Here is a 25,428-nt window from a genome sequence, read left to right on the forward strand (position 1 = left end):
GTAGCAGACCCACAACATTATTATATTATCTGAAGAAGAGACTGTCCCCTCATCTCGCTCTGAACTTGGGTTTGCACTGTTGGTGAAAAAGGCACAACTTAAAAAAAATGGCAAAGTGGGAGGCCACAGTCTGCCATTCCTGTGGCGTTGAAGGACACTGTGTAGTGAAACAAGAACAAAAATTTGTAATTTGACAAATCAACATTGCAAGCAGATTAGACACCCACATTTTTGGTCAAAATTAGTATAACATTTTGGGAACTGAGTATTTAAAGCCTAAAATATAAGGTCCCCTTATGAGAGTCATCACCCCCCCATCACCCCCCCATATGATGGGCCCTTGATAAAAAATGAGGGGGGATGTTTAGGACAGGTAACCCTCTCCACTTGATTGAGAGCTGAAGGCCTAAATAATGTGTGATACTTTGTGAAGCCCCTCCTTACTTACACTATTGGCAGCCCACGGGACAGGTAAGAAGGGTCATAATAACAAACATGAAAACAAAATGGAAGCACATTTTGACATTCTGCTATTACATAGCAAGAAAATTAATGTGTTAAAAAAAAAAATTGCATTTGAAAGTATTAAGGCAGGCCCTTACACTACATGCTTTGGTGAATTCGCCCATAAATGTATAAATGTGACCATCAAAAAGGTAGGTATAGTGTGTATTGGGTTTGGTCAAGTCATCAGATAAAGGATTGCTATCAGCTGAGCTAGCAGTTGGGGGGAGGGGGGTTCCTAATGAGTTTGGCACAACCCCAAAAATTAAAAAAAGGTCACTTTGCATGAATTGAAGCACACACATCACATTTGTAGACATTGTAGGGGGTGTTTAGGGGAAAGCAATACTATGGAGCTGACAAAAAACATTGTTAAGTGACTAGACTATAGTTTTATGGGCCAAGAAGAGCATGGTGGGGAAGTTAGTGAGGCAAATATGCCTGAGGACAAAGGGGCAGAGTATATGAATTAGAGCATGTTGCAATGATGGTAATTAGGGAATGAGGAAAGAAATGCAAGACATTAGCAATCATGAAATACATAGAATGTGATGTTTAAGGATAAAACTTAGCTTCATATAGTCCTTCTGCAGGACCTGAATGATGGCAGAACAGGTCTCTGGAATAATGATCCCCAGAGCCTGGGGGGAGATGCCTGTAGAGAACTTGAGGTCCTGAAGACTTCTCCCTGTCGCCAAGTAGCGCAACGTGGCGATGAGCCTCTGCTCCAGAGTGATGGCTTGCCACGTGCAGGTATCCTGCCTGGTGATATAAGGGGTCAGCAAAGCCAGCAGACGGTGAAAAACGGGGTCCGTCATCCGTAGATAATTCCTGAAATGATCAGGATTATTCTCGCGGATCTCACAGGGCAAAGGCATGTGCGAGAACTGGTCACGCTGGCGCAACCAATTCTTGGTTCACAAACGCCTCCCCTCCCTGTTCATGGACCGGGCTTGTGTCAAAGTAAGAACCCCAACACGAAGCCCCTGCACAGCAGAAACTCTACGACGAGTACATAGACGAAACATGGTTTGAAAACGGTCGGCTCGTCTGAACGGACACCAGAAAGCACCGATAAACAGGCCTGAAAGAACGACCTGAATAGCAGAAGCAAGCAGACAATAAAAAATGCCTTTCAAAGCTTACTATACCAAGATATAGTCCACAATGAGAAACAAATACTTAATGACTGCACGCACTGATTATCAGATACGCAAAGACAAGCAGAAACGGAAGAGCAGTAGCGGATTTGGTTGGCAGAATGTCTGACCGTGTGTACAGGGGCTAAGAATAACTGTGTTGCCCTGGGAGTTGAGAAATTCCACAATGAAATCCATAGACAAGTGGGTCCAGGGCCTCTCTCCATTTGGTACGGGTTGTAGGAGGCCCACTGGAAGGTGTCGTGGAGTCTTACTTTGAGCACACACGGATCAAGCAGCTATGAAGGCAGTTACATCAGCACGTAGACTAGGCCACCAGAATTGTTGGGAAATGGCCCAAACTAGTTGATTCTTCCCAGGGTGGACTAGCTGCCTTGGGAGAATGGTAAGTCTGGAGCACAGCAGTACGGGGACTCTCTGGGACAAAGCAGTGGTCACAAGGTTTCTCAGGAGGAGCATGGACCTGAGCAGCAAGAATTTTGTCATTCAAAAGAGAAGTGAGACCGGTGCGAACCGTAGCCAGAATATGATCAGGGGGAATCACAGGAACCGGAACCGGCTCCAACTTGGAAGTGGAGGAAAATTGTCTTGACAAGGAGTCAGCCCTTACATTCCTAGTACCGGGTAAGAATGAGACAATGTAATTGAAACTTGACAAGAAAAGAGCCCATCGCGCCCTTCTGGGAGAGAGGCGTTTTAGCCTCAGATAAGAATGTAAGATTCTTATTGTCCGTAAGAATGAGAACCAGCACAGTGGTACCTTCGAGATGTCTCCATTCTTTCAGGGCTAAAATGATCGCCAACAGCTCTCTGTCACCAATCTCATAATTGCACTCTGCAGGTGATGATTTCTTGGAAAAGTAGCTTGGTGATTAGACACAGCTAATGCAAATCAGTGGGTGCCAGCCAATGGGTCACCGCCAGCACCTGCTGATTGTCCAGAAAACACGCAGGACAGAGCTCTGCCAATGTAAACAAGACAGAGCTCTGTCCTGTCAGCAGGGGAAGCAATGGATTTTCTTTCCCTGCAAAGAAGGGAAAGAAAATCCATTACATCCCTTAGTAAAAGTCGCACACATAGTAAACACCAAAACACTGGCTAGGCACACATTTAACCCTTTGATTGCCCAAGCTGTTAAACCCCTTCCCAGACAGTGTCATTAGTACAGAGACAGTGCATAGTTTTACCACTGATCACTGTATTCGTTTTATTGGTTTCCACAAAGTGCCAGTTAGTGTCAGAATGTCCACCTCAATATCGCAGTCCTCCTATAAGTCGCTGATCATTACTAGTAAAAAAAACAATTATTGGTATTTTAAAAAAAAAAATATGTAGCAGAATACATATTGGCAAGAATAAATTCCATCTCTTCCCCTAATAAAATCACCTCACACAGTATAGGTAAACACTGGTTAGGCACACATTTAACCCTTTGATTGCCCCTGATGTTAACCTCTTCCCAGCCAGCGTCATTAGTACAGTGACAGTGCATATTTTTAGCACTGATCACTGTATTAGTGTCAATAGTTCCCACAAACTGTCAGTTATTGTCAGAATGTCCACAGCAATATCGCAATAAGTCGCTGATTGCCGCCATTACTGTTAAAATAAATAAATGTAAAAATACCCCATCGTTTCTAGACGCTATAACTTTTGCACAAACCAATTAATATACGCTTATTGGAATTCTTTTTACCAAAGACATGTGGAAGTATACATTTTGGCCTAAATTTATGAAGAAATTCGATTTTTTTACATTTTTTATTGGATATGTGTTATAGCAGAAAGTAAAAAAAAATATATAAATTTTTTTTCAAAATTGTAAAATTGTTGGGCTTTTTTTTGTTTATAGAACAAAAAATAAAAAACTCAATGATGATCAAATACCACCAGAAGAAAGCTCTATTTGTGGGAAAAAATGACATAAATTTAAGTTGGGTACAGCCTTGCATGACCACGCAGTTGTCAGTTAAATTAACACAGTAGAGTTTAGCAAAAAATGGCCTAATCAGGAAGGGGGGTAAATCTTCCGGAGGTGAATTGGTTAAATTACTGGCAAATGCCAGTCCCCATCCTCTTCGTTCTGTTTGTAAACAAAGCAGCCGGGTATTCTTTTCATCTATTCCAGACCCTTATCCTAGATGGGTATTCTATCAATAGTAATGGGGACACCCACACAACATGTGGTAGGTGTGACCCTTGCTTGGTGCCCAACAACCTATCACACCAACGCTGCCCCACAGATTGGTATATTGTAAGCTTTTTGCCTTTTTGCAATGCTTATGATGTTCTCTACTTTATGCTTATGATGTTCTCTACTCTATAATAATAATGATTGTTTTTACTATTTTATGGCTACAGTATAGAATGAATGTGTAATACATTTCTTTTAATAAAATAAAGCGCCCCATCTAAATACTGGGCGACTTGGGCTTGCTGGCATCACTTCAGAGCTTCGGCAGAATGTAGCCAATTGTTAACCGGAGTCCCCCCGCCTTAAGAATCAGATACCCAAATCTCCCACTTGAACAGGAACACATCCACTATTTCACATCAAACCCTACACCTCCTGATTCCCACAGATCTTAAGACCATACTATTGACCATATACATGGAAACCGACCAACTAACAATAGACATTTGTTAACTAATAGTTCTAGACATCCTTAGAACTCAGCACCCGAGATCGTTCCTTCTGATGATTAGCTCCTAGCGGATGTTTATTAGGCCTTCGATGGGTCCTTGAGGGCAATTATTGGTTTCCCCAACTCTCGATACTCTACCCCTAGCCCAGAGCTTAGTAGTAGATCTGGTCGACAACCCTACTCTTGATAGACATATACCCATTGCGTGTCAATGCTTCTGTTATGTTTATTTGTTGGTTATATTTGGTAACCCTGCTACGATATCACTGTACTCTGTTATGTGACATAACTGTAACCGTTTCCTTTTTTGTAAACATCAATAAAAAACTTTGGGAAAAAAAATGAAATAAAGCGCTCTAAGGAAATGAACTGATCGGCTCACCATCGCTGACTTCCAGCCTGAATGGTAAACTATGAGCGTGACTTGCCCAGCACTGGTAGATCCCGCTGTGTTCAACCTGGGCAGATGTGATTGTGAAGGTCTGTCCTTCTGCCACTAACATATCATTCTTCAACCACTGATAAGTCCAGTCATTTTGTCCATTGCAGGTCATTGTTATATTGTCTCCGGTAAGTAACTTGTTCCAGTCTGGTGTGAAGGTCACTGGAATAGTCCCAGCATTTTCTGCAAGACGTTATACAGAAATATGAACAAACAATACCAATTTGTTAATTATTGATTAATGTTAAACTGATAATACAAGAAATTTCTACAATATAAGTTGCCAAAACAAGCTAAGTCATTCAGTGGTAGGGTAAGGTTATTTTTGGTAAAGTTATATAGTGGAGATAATCAGAGCCCGATTCCCTAATGTCCTCCATCTTCACAAATACAATTCTATAGTTCTACTTTCATCTCCTCCCTTCTCAGAACATCCCCTCTAAGGCTGGGTTCACACTTGCTGCGGCCGCGGTTTACAACAGGGGGTCCGTTGCGTCCTTGTACACCGATTCAGGTGCAAATCAGATCAGAATTTCTGCCTTAATTCGCACCTGATTCGGAGCAAAAGACACATAGGACCCTTCGTCAATGTGGACTAATTCTTCAATGTATTTTTGTGCAACAGAAGTACATTAATGGTATATTGCTACATAGGAGAGCTGGGTTTCAGAAAAAAAATTGTGAACTTTGCCTTTAAGCCGGCCATAGACTGTAATCTACAGACTTGAATCTTGGCTGGTTCAGCAGGGGCTGGCCGAGATTTGAACCATGTATCGGCAGGCTGATTGTGCTCTAGTTGATCGATCAATCAACTTGGGTACAATCAGCATGTTGGATTTTTCATGAAATTATCAATAGCAATAATCACTATGTGTTTTCTAAGCTGGATGCTTCCCATGAGCCACCATCCATAGCTCTGCGGGAGGGAATCAAGCGATTTTCTGCAAATCATGGTTGCAGGAAAGACAATCGCTCCATCTATGGCTGGTTTTACATTTCATTTGTAATCAGATCATTTTCATTTACTGATTAGCATTTTGCAAATTACAAATCTAAATTCACGCAGCAGGATTTACCTGTATAGGAAATTGTGGTTGCAGCAATGTAAGTATAAGTGATAGTAGTCAGGACTTGTCTCGAGCAACTGTAGGTGGCTTTCAGGTCTGTATATTTTAATTGTAAAGTATCATTGGTGGTGGAGTTCAAGATTGTCTGATTGTTCCTGTAGAATATTGTCTCTGTTGCCAGTGATCCAGATGGACTGGAACATCGGAGAGATATGTTGTCACCTTCATATACATAGAGAGGAGCCTGAAGGATGACCCGACCTGAAACACAACATGAGATTTGTTATATCTGAGGATGTGATGACCCACCATTGAGGGAAACATATCATTTTGTGTTGGGAGTAGGGATGAGCTTCGAGTTCGAGTCGAACTCATGTTCTACTCGAACATTGCCTGTTCGCCTGTTCAGCGAACAGTGAACAATTTGGGCTGTTCGCAGCAAATTCGAAAAGCCGGAACACCCTATACAAGTCTATGGGAGAAATCTAAAGTGCTCATTTTAAAGGGTAATATGCAGGTTACTGTCCTAAAAAGTGTTTGGGGACCTGGGTCCTGCCCCAGGGGACATGGATCAATGCAAAAAAAGTTTTAAAAACGGCCGTTTTTTCAGGAGCAGTGATTTTAATAATGATTAAAGTGAAACAATAAAAGTGTAATATTCCTTTAAATTTCGTAGCTAGGGGGTATCTATAGTATGCCTGTGAAGGGGCGCATGTTTCTGGTGCTTAGAACTGTCCCTGCACAAAGTGTCATTTGTGCAGGAAAAAAAGTCTTTTAAAATCACTTGCGGCTATATTGTCGGCTCCCGTAATACAGAGAACAGTCAATGAGTGTTCTCTGTATTAGCCGACAATTCATTCATTCATTGATTAAAAAAAAAAAAAAAAAAAAAAGCGTGGGGGTTCCCCTAAATTCAATTACCAGGCCCTTCAGGTCTGACATGGATATTAAGGGGAACCCCGTGTCAAATTTTAAAAAAAAATTGACGTGGGGGTCCCCCTAAATATCCATACCAGACCCTTCAAGTCGGATATGGATATTAAGGGGAACCCCGCATCAAATTAAAAAAAAATTGACGTGGGGGTCCCCCTAAAAATCCATATCAGACCCTTTATCCGAGCACGCAACCTGGCAGGCTGCAGGAAAAGAGGGGGGGACGAGAGAGCGGCCCCCCCTCCCTCCTGAACCGTACCAGGCCACATACCCTCAACATTGGGAGGATGCTTTGGGGGTCTGTGACCCCTCAAAGCACCTTGTCCCCATGTTGATGAGGACAAGGGCCTCATCCTCACAATCCTGGCCGTTGGTTGTGAAGGTCTGCGGGCAGGGAGCTTATCAGAATCTGGAAGCCCCCTTTAACAAGGGGACCCCCAGATCCCGGCCCCCCCTGTTTGAAATGGTAAGGGGGTACAAAAGTACCCCTACCATTTCACAAAGAAAGTGTCAAAATGGTTAAATAAGACAAACACACTTTTGAAAAATTCCTTTATTAAAAATGAAAAAAATAAAAAAAAGATTCCAGCGGTGCTAATCCACTCTTGCTATCCAGCGACGAATCTCCGGGGTCCAGAGTTATCGACTATCAAAGAGAGGTCTCTCTCTTCCTTTTTTGTCTGGAAACATACACAAGGAAAGGAGGAGGGGAAGGAGGAATATATTATAAATCCCAGAGGGATAAGCACACGGGAGAGGGGTAAGCCGGAGGGGGTGTGAGCCCAAAAGAAATAATGAAAGGCCGATCCCAAAAAGTAACAGAACCCAAAACCCCCAGAGAAAGTTTAAATTCAAGTGCAAACGCAAGCTCAATCCAGAAATATTTAACAACTAAAGAAGGGAACACCAGAAGTCCCAGTATGGAAAAAAAAACAGCTCAGGTAAACAAAGGCGCAAGAAAAGAGGCAGCTAAATTAAAGGGGGCCCAAGGAGAAAAGATACAGGAGAACATGGGAATAGAGACGGAGATTACAGAGGGGGAAGATCTGAGGAGTGAATCCCTAATGCCTACTAAGTTGGATATGTTAGCAATGTTCGAGAGAATGGAAAACCTGATAAAAAGTGAGGTCTCCAACGTACGTATGGATTTGGGACATCTGTTAAAAAGGGTAGAAGAGGTAGAAGAGAAAGCGGAGAGACAAACACTGGAGATAGCTGGGCTAAAAACACAAATGAAAGAGCTGCAAAGACAACAGAAAGAATGTTGTTATAAAATGGAGGCGCAAGAAAACCAAAATAGGCGCCAAAATTTGAAGATAAGGGCTATACCAGAGCAAAATGGAGAAGATCTGGAGGAAAAAATGAAGAGGATATTTAACCCCCTACTGGAGAGAGGAGAGGCAGAAAAGATAAAAATTGATAGAGTACACAGAGTGAGGAAACCACCTGGGCTAAAAGAGGACATGCCACGGGATGTGCTTATTAAGTTCCATAAGTACTCAGACAAAGAAAAAATATGGAATAATCTTAGGAAGGGACCTCCTCTACAGTACGAACAAAAGACTTTACAAGTGTTTGCGGACTTATCAGCGGAGACCCTAATAAGAAGAAGAAAGCTCAAACCACTGCTGGATCAACTAAGAGAACTAAACATTAGATATAGCTGGGGATTCCCCGCAGCATTAATAGTACACAGAGATGGGAAGACAGTAAGGTTGAGATTTTTGGAAGATATGCAGGACTTTTGTAAAAACCTACAGATACCAATTCCAAAAGAGTATGAAGGGTTAATAAGAGAGGAGCTACCGGGGGGAGAGGGGGGGTGGCGGGGGGTATAGGGAGGGGGGGGAGGGAAGAAGTAGTAAAAAGGCTGCTCTAAAGTTATGGAAGTACATTGAGGTGGTGGAAGCTGTTTACTGGGGGGGGGGGGGGGTGGGGGGGGCTGGGGAAGGGTCTCTCTCTTTAGGGCCCACCCCGGGATCCCAGGACCCGGGGAGGTGCACACGGGGCGCCGGGTTGGGGTCTCCACCTCAAGGGAAGAGGTGCAGACACCAGGACGGGGATATATCCAGGTTGGATGCAAGAGGCCCGGAGATGGGCCATGGGGGGGACGAGGGTGGGGGGGTGGGAGAGGAGGGTGGGGGGGGCGGGGGAGGAGGGGGGGGAGGGAGAGAGGAGAATAACCTATAGCTCAAGATTTCGAGTAAAGGGCATTATTTGGGTTCCAACATGACAATGGTAAACTGTGTGTCGTATAATGTGAGAGGTCTAAATGTAGCTAACAAACGGTTTAAGATACTAAGAGAATTGGAGCAACTTAATGCAGAGATCGTGTTCTTACAGGAAACGCACTTAACCCATGAAAGTAAAATTAGACTGTACTCCCCAAGATACCCGACCTGGTTCTATGGAGACTCAGTCTCAAGTAGAACAAGGGGGGTAGCAGTGGGGATAGGCCGGGATATCCAATTTATAGTAGAGGGCAGGATGGGAGACCCGGAAGGGAGGTTCCTGTTTCTAAAAGGAAAACTATGGGGAATAAAATATACCTTGGCAAATATATATAGTCCGAATAAGAATCCAATAACTTATCTGAGAAAGATACTGGGAAAACTTTGGGAATTTAAGGAGGGGAGGGTGATTGTGGCAGGAGACCTGAATTTTCCGATAAATCCGAGACTGGATAGTTCGTCCCATGCACGGGAGACGGCGAACATGCAGCGAAATGTAATTAAACAACGGATGACCGAATTACAGCTGATAGATGTGTGGAGAATACAACATCCGAAGAAACGAGATTATTCGTTCTACTCCCCCGTGCATGGGACGTACACCAGGATAGATTATTGGCTGGTGGAACATCAGCTATTGGAGGAAGTGGTAGATACGGACATCGGAACTAGGACTCTGTCGGACCACGCGCCTGTAACCATGAGAATTAAAATCCCAGAGGTAAAGAAACCCCCATTTACCTGGAAACTAAATAAAGATCTATTAGACGTAGAAGGAGAGGAAACAATAAGAAAGGAGCTGCAATTTTTTTTTGCCTCAAATGGGAAGGACGAGATGGCGGAGAACATACTATGGGAGGCCCATAAGGCTTACATAAGAGGAATATATATCTCACTTGGGGCAAAAAGAAAAAAAGAAAGGAATAAAAAGGTAAAGGAATTAAGAGAAGAAATTAGGAGATTAGAATTAAAACACAAAATAGAGAAACAAAATGGAAAGGGACAGATACAGGGGCTACAACGGAATCTAGCTATAAAAAAACTAGAGCTGGAGGAAACAATAGAGCAAGAAGTAAGGAGAGAATATCATAAAATAACGAAAGAGCGATATTTCTTGGGAAACAAGAATGGCAAGAGTTTAGCTAGGATATTGAGGAAAAAGAAAGCAAAAAATTATATTGAGAAAATAATAGATAAAAAAAACGAGATCAAATATAAGACTGAAGATATAGCGGAGGTATTTAGAGAATACTACGAGCAATTATATTGGGTGAGAAAAAAGGAGACAGAGCAGCAAGAGAATATTAGAAAGAGGAAAATCAAAGAATATATAATAAACGCTAAGGTCCCTACACTATCACAGGAAATAGTACAGGAATTGGATTCTCCTATAACAACATCCGAAGTAAACCAAGCAATAAAAGAAACAACAGGAGGGAAAAGCCCGGGCCCGGACGGCTATATAATAGAATATTATAAAAAATTTGGGGAAATTTTGTCACCAAGGTTATGTGCATATTTTAACGGCCTAGATATAAAATACGGACTGGGTAAGGAAGCCTCTCTAGCAATTATCTCCACAATATTGAAAGAAGGGAAGGAAGGTATGATATGTTCAAACTATAGACCAATCTCATTATTAAATACCGACATAAAATTATTCGCAAAAATACTAGCTACTAGAATGAAAAAAATAGTTCCGAACTTGGTCCACCCAGATCAAGTGGGGTTCGTGGGGGGCCGAGAGGGAAGGGATAATGGAGTGAGGACACTATTGCTTCTCCAGAAAGCCCAAGAGAGCAAAATCCCCAGTCTTCTCTTGTCAATAGATGCAGAAAAAGCATTTGACCGAGTAGACTGGGGATTTATGCTGGGCACGTTGAAAGAAATGGGATTTGGTATCCGAATCCTGAGTTGGATAAAGACACTCTATGAGTGCCCAATGGCAGTGGTAAGGGTAAACGGCAACTTGTCTGACCCCTTTAGAATGTACAATGGGACTAGACAGGGTTGCCCACTGTCACCCATACTGTTCGTGTTGACTTTGGAACCACTGCTGGAGACAGTGAGGAAAAATCCCGATATAGGAGGAATTGAGCTGGGGGAAGAGGTTCATAAGGTAGCCGCATTTGCGGACGATGTCCTATTTTATGTGACAAAACCTAGAATCTCCATGCCAAATTTGGTAAAGAGTATCGAGCAATATGGAGATCTATCAAATTTTAAAATAAATTTAAAAAAAACAGAGGTTTTAAGTGTCAGCACGAGCAGTGGGGAAGAACAGGATATCAAGGGCAAATTTCCCTTCCTATGGAAAAAGGAAATTAAATATTTAGGTATAAAGCTGGCAGCCTCAATAAAGAAAATCTATGAGATAAACTATATCCCCCTACTGGACGAAGTAAGAGAAGACACAAAAAAAATAATGACGAAACCATTGTCCTGGTTTGGCCGGATAAATGCCCTTAAGATGATCATACAACCAAAAATATTATATAAGTTACAGATGTTACCGATATATATTCCCCCAGTCTACTTTAATACTATTAAACGTCTAATAACCAAGCTCATCTGGAAAAATAAGAAGCCTAGAATAGCCTTAAAGGTATTACAACTGGGAAAAGAGAGGGGAGGTCTAAAAGTACCGGATTTTAAGAAATATTACGAATCTATAGTATTAACACGGGTGGTGGAGTGGACAAAATTAGATAATGAAAAAAGATGGGTGGCAATAGAACACAGCGCTGCAGAGACACGATTAGGAAAGGAAATTTGGATACCCCCAAAACACAGATCACTCGGACCAACAACACTTGCACTCACAAAAAACGTTTTTAGAATATGGGATGGAATTCACAAGCATAATAAGTGGAAATACAACTCTCCACTAATGGCATTAAAAGAAAATAATTTATTTCCACCGGGGAAGAGCACTATGGGAGGACACTGGATTAGAAGAGAAGATATTCAATTGAGACACATAATAAAAGCGGGTAAAATAAACACGTTAGAAACACTACAGGAGTACATGGATATAGACGGATGGAGGTACCTCCAGCTCAGACATTTTGTCTCATCATTGCCACAACCACTGAGAAGTGGAACAGACCTTAACGCCTTAGAGCGGATATGTGAGGGGAAAATAATAAGAGTAAATATCTCACAGATATACAAGATGCTGGGAGAAGTGGACGAGACGGAGGTACCTATATATATAAAAAAGTGGGAAGAAGAAATAGGGCCACGAGGGGAGAAACAGAATTTAGAAAAAATCTTACACTTAACACACGGGACATCGAAAAATCTTAATACAATAGAAATGAATTATAAAAGCCTTGCTAGATGGTATAGGACACCAGACAAGATGAGGAGATATCAGGAAGAGCAACTCGGGATGTGCTGGAGAGGGTGTGGACAGCAAGGGACTGCGGCACATATCTGGTGGGAATGCCCAAAAATTAGAAATTACTGGAGAGAAACATTAACTTTAATAAAAATAATAACAGGAACTCAGGTACTAGAAAACCCATGGACATGTCTTTTCCATGGTACAGACACCCCAACTCAAAAGTACAAAGAAGGCCTCATAGGAAACTTAATAAACGTAACAAAGAGCTTGATACCAAAAAACTGGAGACAGGCGGAAGCCCCAAAATTGAGGGAATGGATAGGTAAAGTAGAGGACATGTATAGAATGGAGGGATGGGAAGAGGATGAGGAGAGCGGGGAAAAGAAATTTCGAAAGAAATGGAAGCAATGGAAACTGTTTAAATCAACGAAGAAATATGAAGAGGTAGTAGGGCTATAGGGGGGGGGGGGGGGGGGTAGTAGGATGCATATGTATATGTATACTATGTTTTATACTTTTTGTATGGAAAAAATTTAAATAAAGATTAAAAAAAAAAGAAAGGGAGGCAAGCAAGCGCCCCCCTCTCCGGGACCATACCAAGCCACATGCCCTCAACATGGGGGGGTTGGTGCTTTGGGGCAGGGGGAGCCCATGTTGATGAGGACAAGGGCCTCTTCCCGACAACCCTAGCCATTGGTTGTTGAGGTCTGTGGGCGGGGGGCTTATCGGAATCTGGGAGCCTCCTTTAATATGTGGGCCCACACATCCCGGCCCTCCATCCTATGTGAATGTGTATGGGGTACACCATACCCTTACTCATTCACCTGGGGAAAAATGCACACACCACGCACACAGCATTTCAGTGAGAGAGAACGTCGAGTCAACATCAGAAGAAGAGAAGAGGGAAGAAGACAACGAAGAAAACCGGGCAACCGCTAGCAAAAGAGCAGGCAAAAGAGAAGAAGATAGCGGTGGAGCCCGACAGAAGACACCGGAGAGCACAGAGAAGTCAGAAGAGAACCCAGAAGTCGGAAGAGACCCTCGGAGCTGCCTAACAAATTACTTTAAAAACCTGTGTAGTGTGTTTTTTTATTGACACATTTTTCCCCAGGTGAATGAGTAGGGGTACGATGTACCCCATACTCATTCACATAGGGTGGGGGGCCGTTATCTGGGGCTCCACATATTAAAGGGGGCTCCTAGATTCAGATAAGCCCCCGCCCGCAGACTTCGACAACCAACGGCCAGGGTTGCCAGGAAGAGGCCCTTGTCCTCATCAATATGGGGACAAGGTGCTCCGGGCTGGGGGGGGGGGGGGGTGCATGCAGCCATAATGTCGCAGTCACGATAAAAATCACTGATCGCCGCCATTTAAATAAAAATTCCATAAAACCATCCCCTATTTTGTAAACACTATAACAAACCAATCAATAATCGCTTATTTTGCGATTTTTTTTTTACCAAAAATATGTAGAAGAATACGTATCGGCCTAAACTGAGGAAAACAATTGTTTTTTTATATATTTTTGGGGGATATTTATTAGAGAAAAAAGTAAAAAATAATGTATTTTTTTCAAAATTGTCGCTCTTTTTAGTTTGTAGCGCAAAAAATAAAAACCGCAGGGGTGGGGGAAAAAGGACATCAATTTTGTTTGGGAGCCACGTCGCATGACCGCGCAATTGTCAGTTAAAGTGACGAATCGTAAAAAGTGCTCTGGTCAGGAAGGGGATAAATTCTTCCGAGGCTGGAGTGGTTAAAGTAGAAGTAAACTCCCATAGTTGATTTTTACCTATGGGTAAGTCTATAAAGCTTACCTATAGGACAAGTAAATATCTTCTAAACATGCACCATTTAGGAGATATTTTGTTTAGAAACAGCGGTGACAGTGCACCCAGAAGGGCTTTTTTTCTTCAGGTAAGTCTTTCATAATGTGCTAGTATGCGATGTATACTAGCATTAAAGTGGTTGTAAACCCTTACAAACCACTTTGACCTACAGGTAAGCCTAGATTAAGGCTTACCTGTAGGTCCAAGCAATATCTTCTAAACCTATATGGTTTAGGAGATATTTGCCCGAAAACGGGCACTGCTGTCTATGGCAGCATGTGTCACCATCAATTGCAGCAGCATGTGTCACCACCAAATTGCAGCAGCATGCATCCCACCAAATTGCAGCAGCATATGTCCCACCAAATTGCAGCAGCATGTGTCACCACCAAATTGCAGCAGCATGTGTCACCATCAATTGCAGCAGCATGTTTCACCACCAATTGCAGCAGCCTGTGTCACCAAATTTCAGCAGCATGTGTCACCATCAAATTGCAGCAGCATGTGCCACCACCAAATTGCAGCAGCATGTGTCACCATCAATTGCAGCAGCATGTTTCACCACCAATTGCAGCAGCCTGTGTCACCAAATTTCAGCAGCATGTGTCACCATCAAATTGCAGCAGCATGTGCCACCACCAAATTGCAGCAGCATGTGTCACCATCAATTGCAGCAGCATGTGTCAGCACCAATTGCAGCAGCATGTGTCACCACCAAATTGCAGCAGCATGCATCCCACCAAATTGCAGCAGCATATGTCCCACCAAATTGCAGCAGCATGTGTCACCGCCAAATTGCAGCAGCATGTGTCACCATCAATTGCAGCAGCATGTTTCACCACCAATTGCAGCAGCCTGTGTTACCAAATTGCAGCAGCATGTGTCACCACCAAATTGCAGCAGCATATGTCACCACCAAATTGCAGCAGCATGTGTCACCATCAATTGCAGCAGCATGTGTCAGCACCAATTGCAGCAGCCTGTGTCATCACCAAATTGCAGCAGCATGTGTCCCACCAAATTGCAGCAGCATGTGTCCCACCAAATTGCAGCAGCATATGTCTCCACCAATTGCAGCAGCATGTGTCACCACCAAATTGCAGCAGCATGTGTCACCACCAAATTGCAGCAGCATGTGTCACCATCAATTGCAGCAGCATGTGTCAGCACCAATTGCAACAGCCTGTGTCAGCACCAAATTGCAGCAGCATGTGTCCCACCAAATTGCAGCAGCACGTGTCCCACCAAATTGCAGCAGCATGTGTCTCCACCAATTGCAGCAGCATGTGTCACCACCAAATTGCAGCAGCCTGCCTGTGTCACATCAAACCCCACTCCCCCATTACTTACCTTGCTGTGTGTTGTCCTCTCCAGCGGTGTCTCCTTCCTCTCTCCTGGGCGCAATTGCAGAGAGAAAACAGGAAGTGACATAAAACTCAGATGTCAATAAAACCGCCCGGCTGTAGTATTATATACCACGAGTACTACAAGCTACCCGGCGCTTCAGAGATCGCCGCAAGGCAGGCTAAACACCCGCAAATGAAGTGCCACGTCTGCAATATCGTGATTGCATAGACGTGGCTCTTCCCATAGGTTCACTGTGTCCGGCGTCTGAACACAGTGCACTTAAGGACCTTTTTTTTGTATTTTTTTAAAGGGCCAGCTTTAAAAATAAAATAATTTTTTTACATTTTCTTTTTTTTGTGACTGCTTGGAAGGGGGGGGGGGCACCACTGGATAGTGACAAATGAAGACAACATAATAAATGTCCATATTATCTTACCATAGATAACGCTCAGTGTGACGATCTCACTTGTACCGCCATTACTGGTCTGGCACTTATAATCCCCACTCTCTCCTGCCCTAGCAGAATCAGTCACATAGTTCTTCCCTCTAGATATCCAATTGTTATTACGGTACCAGTAATAAAAAGGTGCAGGAGGCTCCACATTACAGGTCATTGTTAGAGATTGTCCTACGTGGATTTTTTTCCAGTTCGGAGTGAAGGTCACCACTGGTCTTGCTGCAGATCCTGTAAGATAATAACAGTAACTATAAAAAACGGAAACATCTACCTGCCGGTTAGGCAAAAGGAACTGTAGTTATTGTACATGTACAAAAATGAAAGGGTCAGTCCAAAGTAGACACCTGGATTTGACCAAATTACTGTTTTAACCTCTTTAGGACCACTGTGCACATACGACCACAAATCGGCTCTCCTGTGCAGGATCACGTACTTAGTACATGATCCTCCACTTTTGAGTCTGGGGCACGCATGCACACTAATGGCGACCCGCTCGCTGTGATTGGACACAGTGCGAACCAATCAGCGGTGTCTGGCGGACTCAAAGTCTACCAGATCCCACCGATCATTCGGGACACAAGCAGAACAGCAAACTGCCTATGTAAACAAAGCAGATTGCCGTTCTGTCAGTAGGGAAGGTAGTGATCCTGTGTTCCTGAAAACCAAAATCAGAGATCTGTGCTTTCCCACAGTACAAGTACCTCCCACACAGTAACCATGCACATTTTAGGCACACCCTTTAATCGCCTTTGATGTTAACCCCTTCCCAGCCAGTGTCATTAGTACAGTGACGTGGATATTTTTAACACTGATCACTGTATTGGTGTCACTGGTTCCCCAATAAGTGTCAAAAGTTCACTTAGTTAGTATCTGATTTGTGGCAATAACGCAGTCCCACTATAAGTTGGCAATCGCCGCCATTACTAATAAAAAAATAATAAATTGATAAAAATTCCATAAATATATCCCATAGCTTGTAGACATTATAATCAATCAATATACGCTTTTTTTTTGGCCAAAAACATGTAGCAGAAAACTTACAGTCTATGAGAGACTTACCTGTGGAACAGCAATCTAAGATTATTTTATGGAGACAAGAATTTTTTTGTTTTATTTAACCACGCCCCTTCCACTTTTAACACATATTGGCCACACACCCTCTTTGCCGCAGCACACTGTGCGTCACATTACTACTCTCCTTGGGGCACCCAAAGCTGTCCCAGATCTTTTGCAATCCTATAGTGTATACTACAAAAAAAATAAAAATCCTGTGCGCCGCTTAAGTGTTTCAGGTTGGAGAAAAGGTTACAACCCTACTTCCGACATGGAAGTCAGCAATCAGGTCTCCATAGAAATTCATGCTTGATTCCTACATCCCCAGAGATTGGAACTGATGTCTGATTCTCTCATCAATCTATAGGTTGCCAGGAATCAATTATGTAGCAATTATGTGTACCAAAGCAGGGCTACAGGTAAATTTAGTTGTGCTGGGTAGCCACCAGCCTTGCTAATTTGTAGTGTTTAGCGGTCAAATGGCTTTTCTCCTACTCCTGTTTCAGCTGTTGCTTCTCCCTTTTTTTCAGTAGGTGGCACTGTCGCCTCTGGCATTAGTATGATGCGCTACAGTGAGGTCAGGTTATGAATAAACATACCTTTCTCAGCCAATCAGACTGGCCGCTATGAATGCTGGGAGAAGGTATTTATTTGGAGAAGGTCAGGTGATCTAGGTCTTCTGAGGTCTGGCTGGGTGTGTGTGGAAAAGCTCCTGGCTGCTAGGCCTGAAGCCTGAGGCCTTTCCAGGAGTCCCACTGGCTGCTAGGTCTGTTTGAGGCCTATCCAGGTGTTCAAGACTCTGCAGAAGAGAGCCTGCTCAATACCGAGAAACAATGCCGAGAGGGATGGAGTTCTAGAGAAGTACCAGAGGTGACTCTTCATGGCCCGGGGACCTATGAGGTGGCTGGGAGAGCTTCAAGAGAGAACTCATCCAAGGAATTCTGTATGATGCTGTGAGTAAAATTCAGTTGCCATCAGAGACAGCCTACTCTAAAAAGTACAGATGTGCTGGTTAAGGTTAAAGGCTCTTTTCCTGTACTGCTGTCCACCTTAACTTTTAAAATATTCTATTTTTTTGTCTAAGGAGTCTGCCTGTCTAAGGGTGCCCTGTGCCTGCCTGTGACTGGTGCCCAATTTTCTATCTTGTTCATCACCCACCATGCCTAGTAACCTACATCCTGAGGAAGTATGTTGGCCCTCCCTTCCTCTGGAGGTCACCACCAGGCCCCCGGAAATGTGGGGTAGGCTCTACAATTACAACCTATGAGACTGCAGGGAGCATGTTCCAACCCCAAGAGAAGGTCTACAGTGGTGGTCGGCAACTCGTCAAGCTCGGGGTACCTGTCGATCGGGGTTGGTGAAAGGTAGACCGGGAACAGGTCTGCAATGCCAATCCCTTCCTCCTACTGCTAGCTGCCGCTTCGCTCTCCACCCTCAGCGTTTTCCTTTGGTCCTTCTCTCTCCCTCCCCTTCAGCCTCCTCTGCTGATGTCATCAGTGAACAATGGAGACTGAGAGGCAGCACAGCCCAGGACATAGGGCCGGGGAGGAGCTGGCCAAATTTAACTTTTCTAGTCAACCCGCAGGTGGTTGGTTGCTAGGTCCTAAGCAACCAATCACCAACATGTGCTATCTGCCATCAGGGGATTTCAATGTACGTAGTTTGTGGGTGCAACCCCTTCCTCCCAACTCAAGAAGGTGAGAGCCCCAAAACACATCAATTGATCCGCCATGATAGGAGATAGCACATGTTGACATTAGGTATGGGATCAGAAAAGGAAATCCCCATTTTGATTCACAATTTGTGTGCATCTTCTAAATTTGGCTTTTACAGGGGTGGCTTCACCCCATCTGATGAAGGCCAGATCACACTAGAAAATTTCTGATATTGCCTTCTTTTTTGCAAAGTTGAACTTTGTAAGTTCCAGAGTTGTGTATGTTATATTTGGAAACATGACTGTTTCGGTATTTGTTTAAAAATTTCAAGGTAAAACTTTGAAAAAAAAATTTAGTTTTTTTTTCCGCTAAATGTTTTATAAAAGGCACATGTGAATATGCACAGAGTAAAAGGCTTTCTACTCAACAATGTGTGGCTTCTTTTTTCAATGCTCAATAACACTTTTTGTATTAAGTTGGTGTTTACAGTATGGGTCTTCAAACTATGGCCCTCCTTTGTTACCGGCTTAGTTCCTACTTCGTCCTGATGACTCCTCCATCTCTCCTCTCCTCCGCGTGGCGTAGACACCCAGGCTACCACTAGCTACTTCATGCTGATTTTCTCCATCCCCCAAACTAGAACTCCCCGGAAGCAGGTGACCCCCAACTTATATGAGAGCCCTCCCCTCTGCCAATACAAATTAATGATTGGTCAGAGCTCCGCACATGAGCTGCCTGCCCCTCAGGCCTGTCTGAAGTCACAAGCCTGGCTAAATTTGGCCTGAAACTGAGTCCTGTCACTAAGAATACTTACAGATCACCTACCTTTAGGTAGTGAATGCTACATTCACCCCCCCCCCCCCGACTTAAATCACAGCTGTCCCCAGATGTGGGGAATAAATTTGGAGTACCTCCTTGTTAACCACTACAATACCAAGTACTTTCGCCCCCTTCCTTCCCAGACCAATGTTCAGCTTTCAGCGCTCTCACACTTTCAATGACAATTGCGCGGTCATGCTACGCTGATGAAATTTTTATCATTTTGTTTGCACAAATAGAACTTTATTTTGATGGTATTTATTCATGACGCTTTTTTTTTCTTTTTTGTGATATACTGTAAGCAGAAAAATAGCGGAAGTTTGGAAAAAAACTATATTTTCTTCTTTTTATTTTAAAAGAAATCCAATAAAATCGAATTTTGTCATAAATTGAAGCCAAAATATATTCTGCTACATGTTTTTGGTAAAATTCTGTTAAGTGTATAATAATTGGTTTGTGTGAACACGGACATATGTACGCAAATGATCATGTACAGATGTGTGCAGGTGATCACAGACATATGTGTGCAGATAATCATTGGGACATGTGATTTTAGTGGGACATATGTGGGGGGCATGTGTTTTTATTATTTGGGGACATCTGTGTTTTGGGGACATCTGTGTTGTGGGGGCATGTGTGTTTTGGGGACATGTGTGTTTTACATGTATGTTTACACTGGACTGGTGATCAATGAGTAAAAACAGCTGATCACCAGCCGGCTGCAGCGATCTGCTCTCCTCTCCTCAGCGACAACTTCCGTGTGAGGAGAAGAGAGCTGATTGCCTAGCAACGACTGTTTGTTTACATCACATGATGGCTATGATTTGACACGGCCGTCATGTGATCAGGAGGGCCAATCATAGAGCCCTCCTGCCGATCGGAGATGCACCGTGTCCGGGTCCTTTTAAAGGATGTTCCTGAACGTCCATTCAGAAGGAGAGAGCTCCCACCCGGCTGTATATGTACATCAGCCGGGTGGGAAGTAGTTAAAGGAGGAGAGAGCATCTCAATTACATACAATTGGGATGGGGAAAGGGAATGAAATGTAAAAAGGGGTAACATCAAAAGTAAAGTACAAAATGTCACAATACAAATTCTGTACAATTTATACAACCTAGCTGTAGGTCCCTACAGATAACATTTCGTACAAACAGAACCAGAGCATTGCTCCCTCAGGAGGAATATTCTGCTTACTGTAGGCCTTCATCTGTAGATTGACATCTGTCACATCTCCAATCCATCTAAGAGAAAACAGAAATCATTTCTAACTATGAACTAAATAAACATTACACTGTACCAGACAGAAGGGGTTATCATCTCCTGTCAGGTATCCGAACAAATTACATTTTGTAATGGCATGTATGTCACTGCCAATATTGTCACTCCCTCAAGAGGAGTCTAACAGACCTCCTGCAGAGCACAACTTGAGCAGGCATGCCAGGCAAATGAACACATATGCCAGTAGGCAAAAAACTTTCTGTTCAGCTCCTAAACAGGAGTCTCTTGTCAATGCCAGGCACCCTGAATGGCAGTCTCCTGCAGAGCAGTCACATTGGGGAAAACCCACCCTAACTCATCTGCCCTTCTGCAACTAAACATGGATACATTTGAGTACATCTATGGCTACCTCACCAGTAGTCCTGCTCACAGTTAATACCTTGGGTACGGCAATCTCTTACGACTGTCCCCTTGTTCTTTCACTGAGATGGAGTAGCTGCGGGTATTCTGTCCTGCTTTCGCCAACAGCACTTTTTCTTTGTAGATTGCCCTCCTGCACTTCCATTCTCTGTAAATGTCCTGGAACCTTACCCTTACCTCACTATCAGGTGTCCGTTGAGGTTTAGGGACATTAGTAATCCCAGACCAGATAATTCTCCCACTGTTCCCGGGAGGTTTCAACTGTTTCCATAACACGGTCTGGAACGTATGGATAATCCAGGCCCCACTCCTGAGCAACTCTCCTCTGCAAATCTCTTTGGAACCTAGAGAGCCTTGGTAAGTCCTTGGGCCTTCCCCGCCCACGCAGAACACAAGTCAGAGGCTCTGATAGCCCATTGCTGATAGGTGGATGCTCTGGTGATAAGAGCATTTATGGACTTACAAGAGAAGAAAGTACAAAAGGGGGTACTGGGGGTTGTAGGAAGGTTGGTAGACTCTCTGGAGCTCTGGTGGAGCTCCAGCGGAGGTGAAACTTTTCGAGGAACCATTCTTCCTCTCCGCTGGAATTGGCCTCTTCCGGGGATGACCACTCAAACAAATTGTCTAAGGACCTGTACTTTTTCAGTACCTGAGGTGACCCCCAATCCACAGCCCTCCGGGTCACCTGTGCTTGCGGCAGACAAAGTCCGGTTGTGAGAATGGCTAAGTAGTATTTGACTTCCTGCGGCACCGGCCCCAGACAGGTTAACTGGGCACCACAATGCCCATACCGTGCCCAAGCACTGACTCTGACTGTTTGGCTTTCCGACATCCGGGACACAGCATACAGAGTCTTTCCATCCCTTTAATGACTCCTAGTGTCAGTCCTCTGGTGAGCTCTAACCGAATACTGGTGTCAATTAGGACCCGATCCTGCATGTCAGGTAACCGCTGCATGGCGGGTGTGCTCTGAACACCCTCCGCCATCTTCCTCCGCCTTGGGTGTGGTGCGTGGCATGTGGAACACTAGGATCTTCTCCTCCTGGGCATGGCTCCGCCCATTTACTTGTTGATTCATCACATGAGGAACTGTAGCACTACATTTTCCCGATGCACTTCAGTGACACCTGGTGGCAGGCACTGTATAATTGCAGGCTATGGCAGGCTTCCTTAGTTCCCTTGCCTTGGGCTAGCCAACCCCGAGGCATCAAAATCGGGTGGATCCGCACCCCAGGCCATAGCCTTCCTGGGGGCTGATCAGGAGGACCAAGACCATGTAATCAGCACAGCATACTGGACCGGAACCCCGAACAACGTGACGTCCGCATCTTAAATACCCCATCCCAGAGGGCACAGTGAGTGGGCCACTCCCACTGACCTGACTCAGAGAGAGAGTAAATTAAACGCCCAACCAGAGTTACCATAGTTCCACACCTGCCACCAAAGACAGTGCCCCCTTGTGGCCAAGCTGAACATCTCACAGCCCTGTCAGACTGACACAGAAGTCAAATTTAGGCAAATAGACCCAAACCAAACTGTAGTTTGGGTAAAGTTACATTTTGAAAAACAAATAACTCGTGCTCTTCAGGAGGCCGCCGCTACATACTCTACTGTAGAAAGTAAGACCTTATAAAAAGTGCTGACAAAAAAATGTCCCATATTTGTATTGTGACAGGTTATCTTTAAAAATTGCTTGTATTTAATCCATGCATTCAAAGGATATTTATTGATACATGGCAATTGTCCCAAAATACATACTCAACTCAATCACCTCTCTCTTTTGTCTAGGCAGTGGTTTTCAACCTCAGTCCTCAAGTACCCCCAACAGGCCATGTTTTGCAGGTTATCTTTTATCTTTATCTAGGTGCTTTAAATCAGAGTCAATGGCTTGGTATTTTGGACAGTTATTTTATCTAAGAGAAATTCCCAAAACCCCTGTCTGGGGTACTTGAGGACTGAGGTTGAGAACCACTGGTCTATGGGACATATCCAGCTCTCTGTATTGGCTGATAGTGTGAAAAGTACTATTGAGATGGGGATGGATATGGTGGGGGATCAGGACATCCATAGAGAGGTAGCTGGGCAAGGCTAATGGAAATCATTAAAGGAGAAGTCCAGCCTGGGCTCGTTTGGCTGGGTTTCTCCTATGGGTCGTTTTGCACTCCTGTGACCTGTTTTCAGCAGAGAGCGATCTGAAGTCCCCTCTCCGCTGACGTCACTTCTATCAGTTGAGTCACCATGTCATCTTGACTTAAACCTGATGGGTTTACTTCCTCTTTGTCTCCCTGCAAATGTAAAGCATAATGGGCTACTATGCATCGCATAGTAGCCCAATATGTGTCACTTACCTGACACAGGAGCCAGCGATGTCACCGCTGTCCCCTGTAGTACGGAGCGTCCATCTTCTTCCAGGTATTGCTGCTCTGGGGCTAAAATGGCTTCTCCCCGGCCTTCCACAGCTCAGCACTCCAATGAGCACGGAGGAGCAGAGCAGGCGAGATGCTGACTGACAGGCAACATCTCTCTGCTCGGGGAATGTGAGAGAACCGAGTCATCGGCGGTGTTCGGTGGCTCGGTTCTCAGTGAAGAGGTGGCAGGGGGACAGATGCAGCAACAGGCCGATGCTGCATCCACCTAGGTATTTATGGATATAAAAAAAAAACAAAAAAAAAAAATACATACGTCTCTTTTAAGAATTTTGTTTAAATTGTAAAACATTTGTATGTATACGATTGTATCATATAAACACTGAAAAAACATAAGGTTGTTATACATAATTTTCTAACAATATATGTATGAAAGATGTGAACTTACCCAGCTGTCCGATCAGAGCTGTTAAAAGGAACAAGGAAAAAAAGTATTATAAATGAGGCCTGTGGTTTATTTAAAATAAATGTTTCACAAACCTGGTCAATTCAAAACTGAGCATATGAAGAAAAAAAACACATATGAGGAGATGACCTTCACTGAAAACTGGTTATGTCAAAATGATCTCTACTATAGATCCAGAAATATCAGGAGTTGAATTTACGTGGCTATTTGCTTTGAAATACAAATTCCCCAAACCTGCCTCCCTTGTCTTCATCTTAATCCTTATATGATAAATTATCTCTTTATCTAATGGGGAAGCTGACAAATTAACAAAAAATAATTTTAAAAAATGCATTTCTCTTATTTTACACATAAAAATTATTCATCACATTTTTTTCTATCCTCACTGTATTGCACAGCTGGCTTCAGCCATCAGCGTGTCTCTTCGTGTACGGCCAACATCTTTCGGGTTCGTGGGCTCTGGCACTGTGACTGGCCAAAGCTGCAAAGGCATCACTCCCGCGCATGCGTAGGAGCCGTCGTTCACGGCACGGGCTAGGAAGGAACGGCAAACATGGGCTGCTCCTTTAGAGCGCAAGCGCCAGTGATGTCATTGGCTGCATTCACTGGAAATATCTCCTAAACTGTACATGTTTAGGAGATATTTTCAATATCTATAGGTAAGCCTTATTATAGGCTTACCTATAGGTAAAAGTTTGCAGAGGAAGTTTACTTCCTCTTTAAATTGTGAATAATTGTGCAGTGTGGCTTCATTTAATTATTAGTATATATTGAGCAGAATGGATGGCCATAGCCGCGCCTCCTGATAACATCTTATGAAAAAAGGTCACCAACTCTATTTTTAATGTCATACCATCCCTCTGTGGTCAGCACTTAATTAGCGCACATTTCATAATACGGCAGGAGAATACCTTAAATATACTTCTCAGCTATGGCAAACCATGAGTGAAGGAAGGTGGCGTATGGCCTTTGATGGACTGGCCGGCACGACTGCCAGATCCCAACTCTGTCTACCTCTTATGGGAAGAGCTTTACCATAAGGTCAAAGAAAATAGAAACCCTAGGAAGAACTACGGGACATGTGGTTTGGAATTTCGACATATCAATAGTAACATTAAAAAAAAAACTGTAATTGCTGGGAATTATTTATTTTATTTTATTCCTCTAAAATCCAATAACCTGAAGAGTTCAATGAAATACAAGAGAGTGTTATCATGTTTTCAATAGACTGGTGATCATTTTTAGTGCTACTAAGTTAATGCTACTTTGGGGAATAAATGTATACTTTAATTTATAATGAAAAAAAATATTCAAATGATTCTAAACAATTACACTTTAGTGTATACAATAAATATATATTAAAAGACCTATGTAGGAAAATACAGAGAGAGCATTGAGAATTTGTATACTTACAGATGAGGATGATCTGAAATGGAAGTTGAAGGCCATACATCTCTCCACCCATATT

At 43.4% G+C, this 25,428-nt stretch overlaps 1 protein-coding gene across 1 annotated transcript in view; it reads right to left on the reverse strand.

Moving 5' to 3' along the window:
* LOC143973516 (uncharacterized) overlaps positions 1-25,425 on the reverse strand; it is an 86,482-nt gene extending 61,057 nt beyond the window's left edge. The window contains exons 1-5 of the mRNA XM_077474434.1: positions 25,374-25,425; positions 23,943-23,960; positions 15,943-16,191; positions 5,829-6,080; positions 4,693-4,935 (exon numbers count right to left, since the gene is read on the reverse strand). Coding sequence (XP_077330560.1) covers positions 4,693-4,935; positions 5,829-6,080; positions 15,943-16,191; positions 23,943-23,960; positions 25,374-25,425 — 814 coding nt within the window. The remainder of the gene's footprint in view (positions 1-4,692; positions 4,936-5,828; positions 6,081-15,942; positions 16,192-23,942; positions 23,961-25,373) is intronic.
* Between the last annotated feature and the right edge of the window lie 3 nt (positions 25,426-25,428).

Source organism: Lithobates pipiens, unplaced genomic scaffold (genome assembly GCF_037356315.1).
Source record: "Lithobates pipiens isolate NorthernLeopardFrog02 unplaced genomic scaffold, aLitPip1_a1.2 Scaffold_83, whole genome shotgun sequence".
In the NCBI taxonomy this organism is placed as follows: Eukaryota; Metazoa; Chordata; class Amphibia; order Anura; family Ranidae; genus Lithobates; species Lithobates pipiens.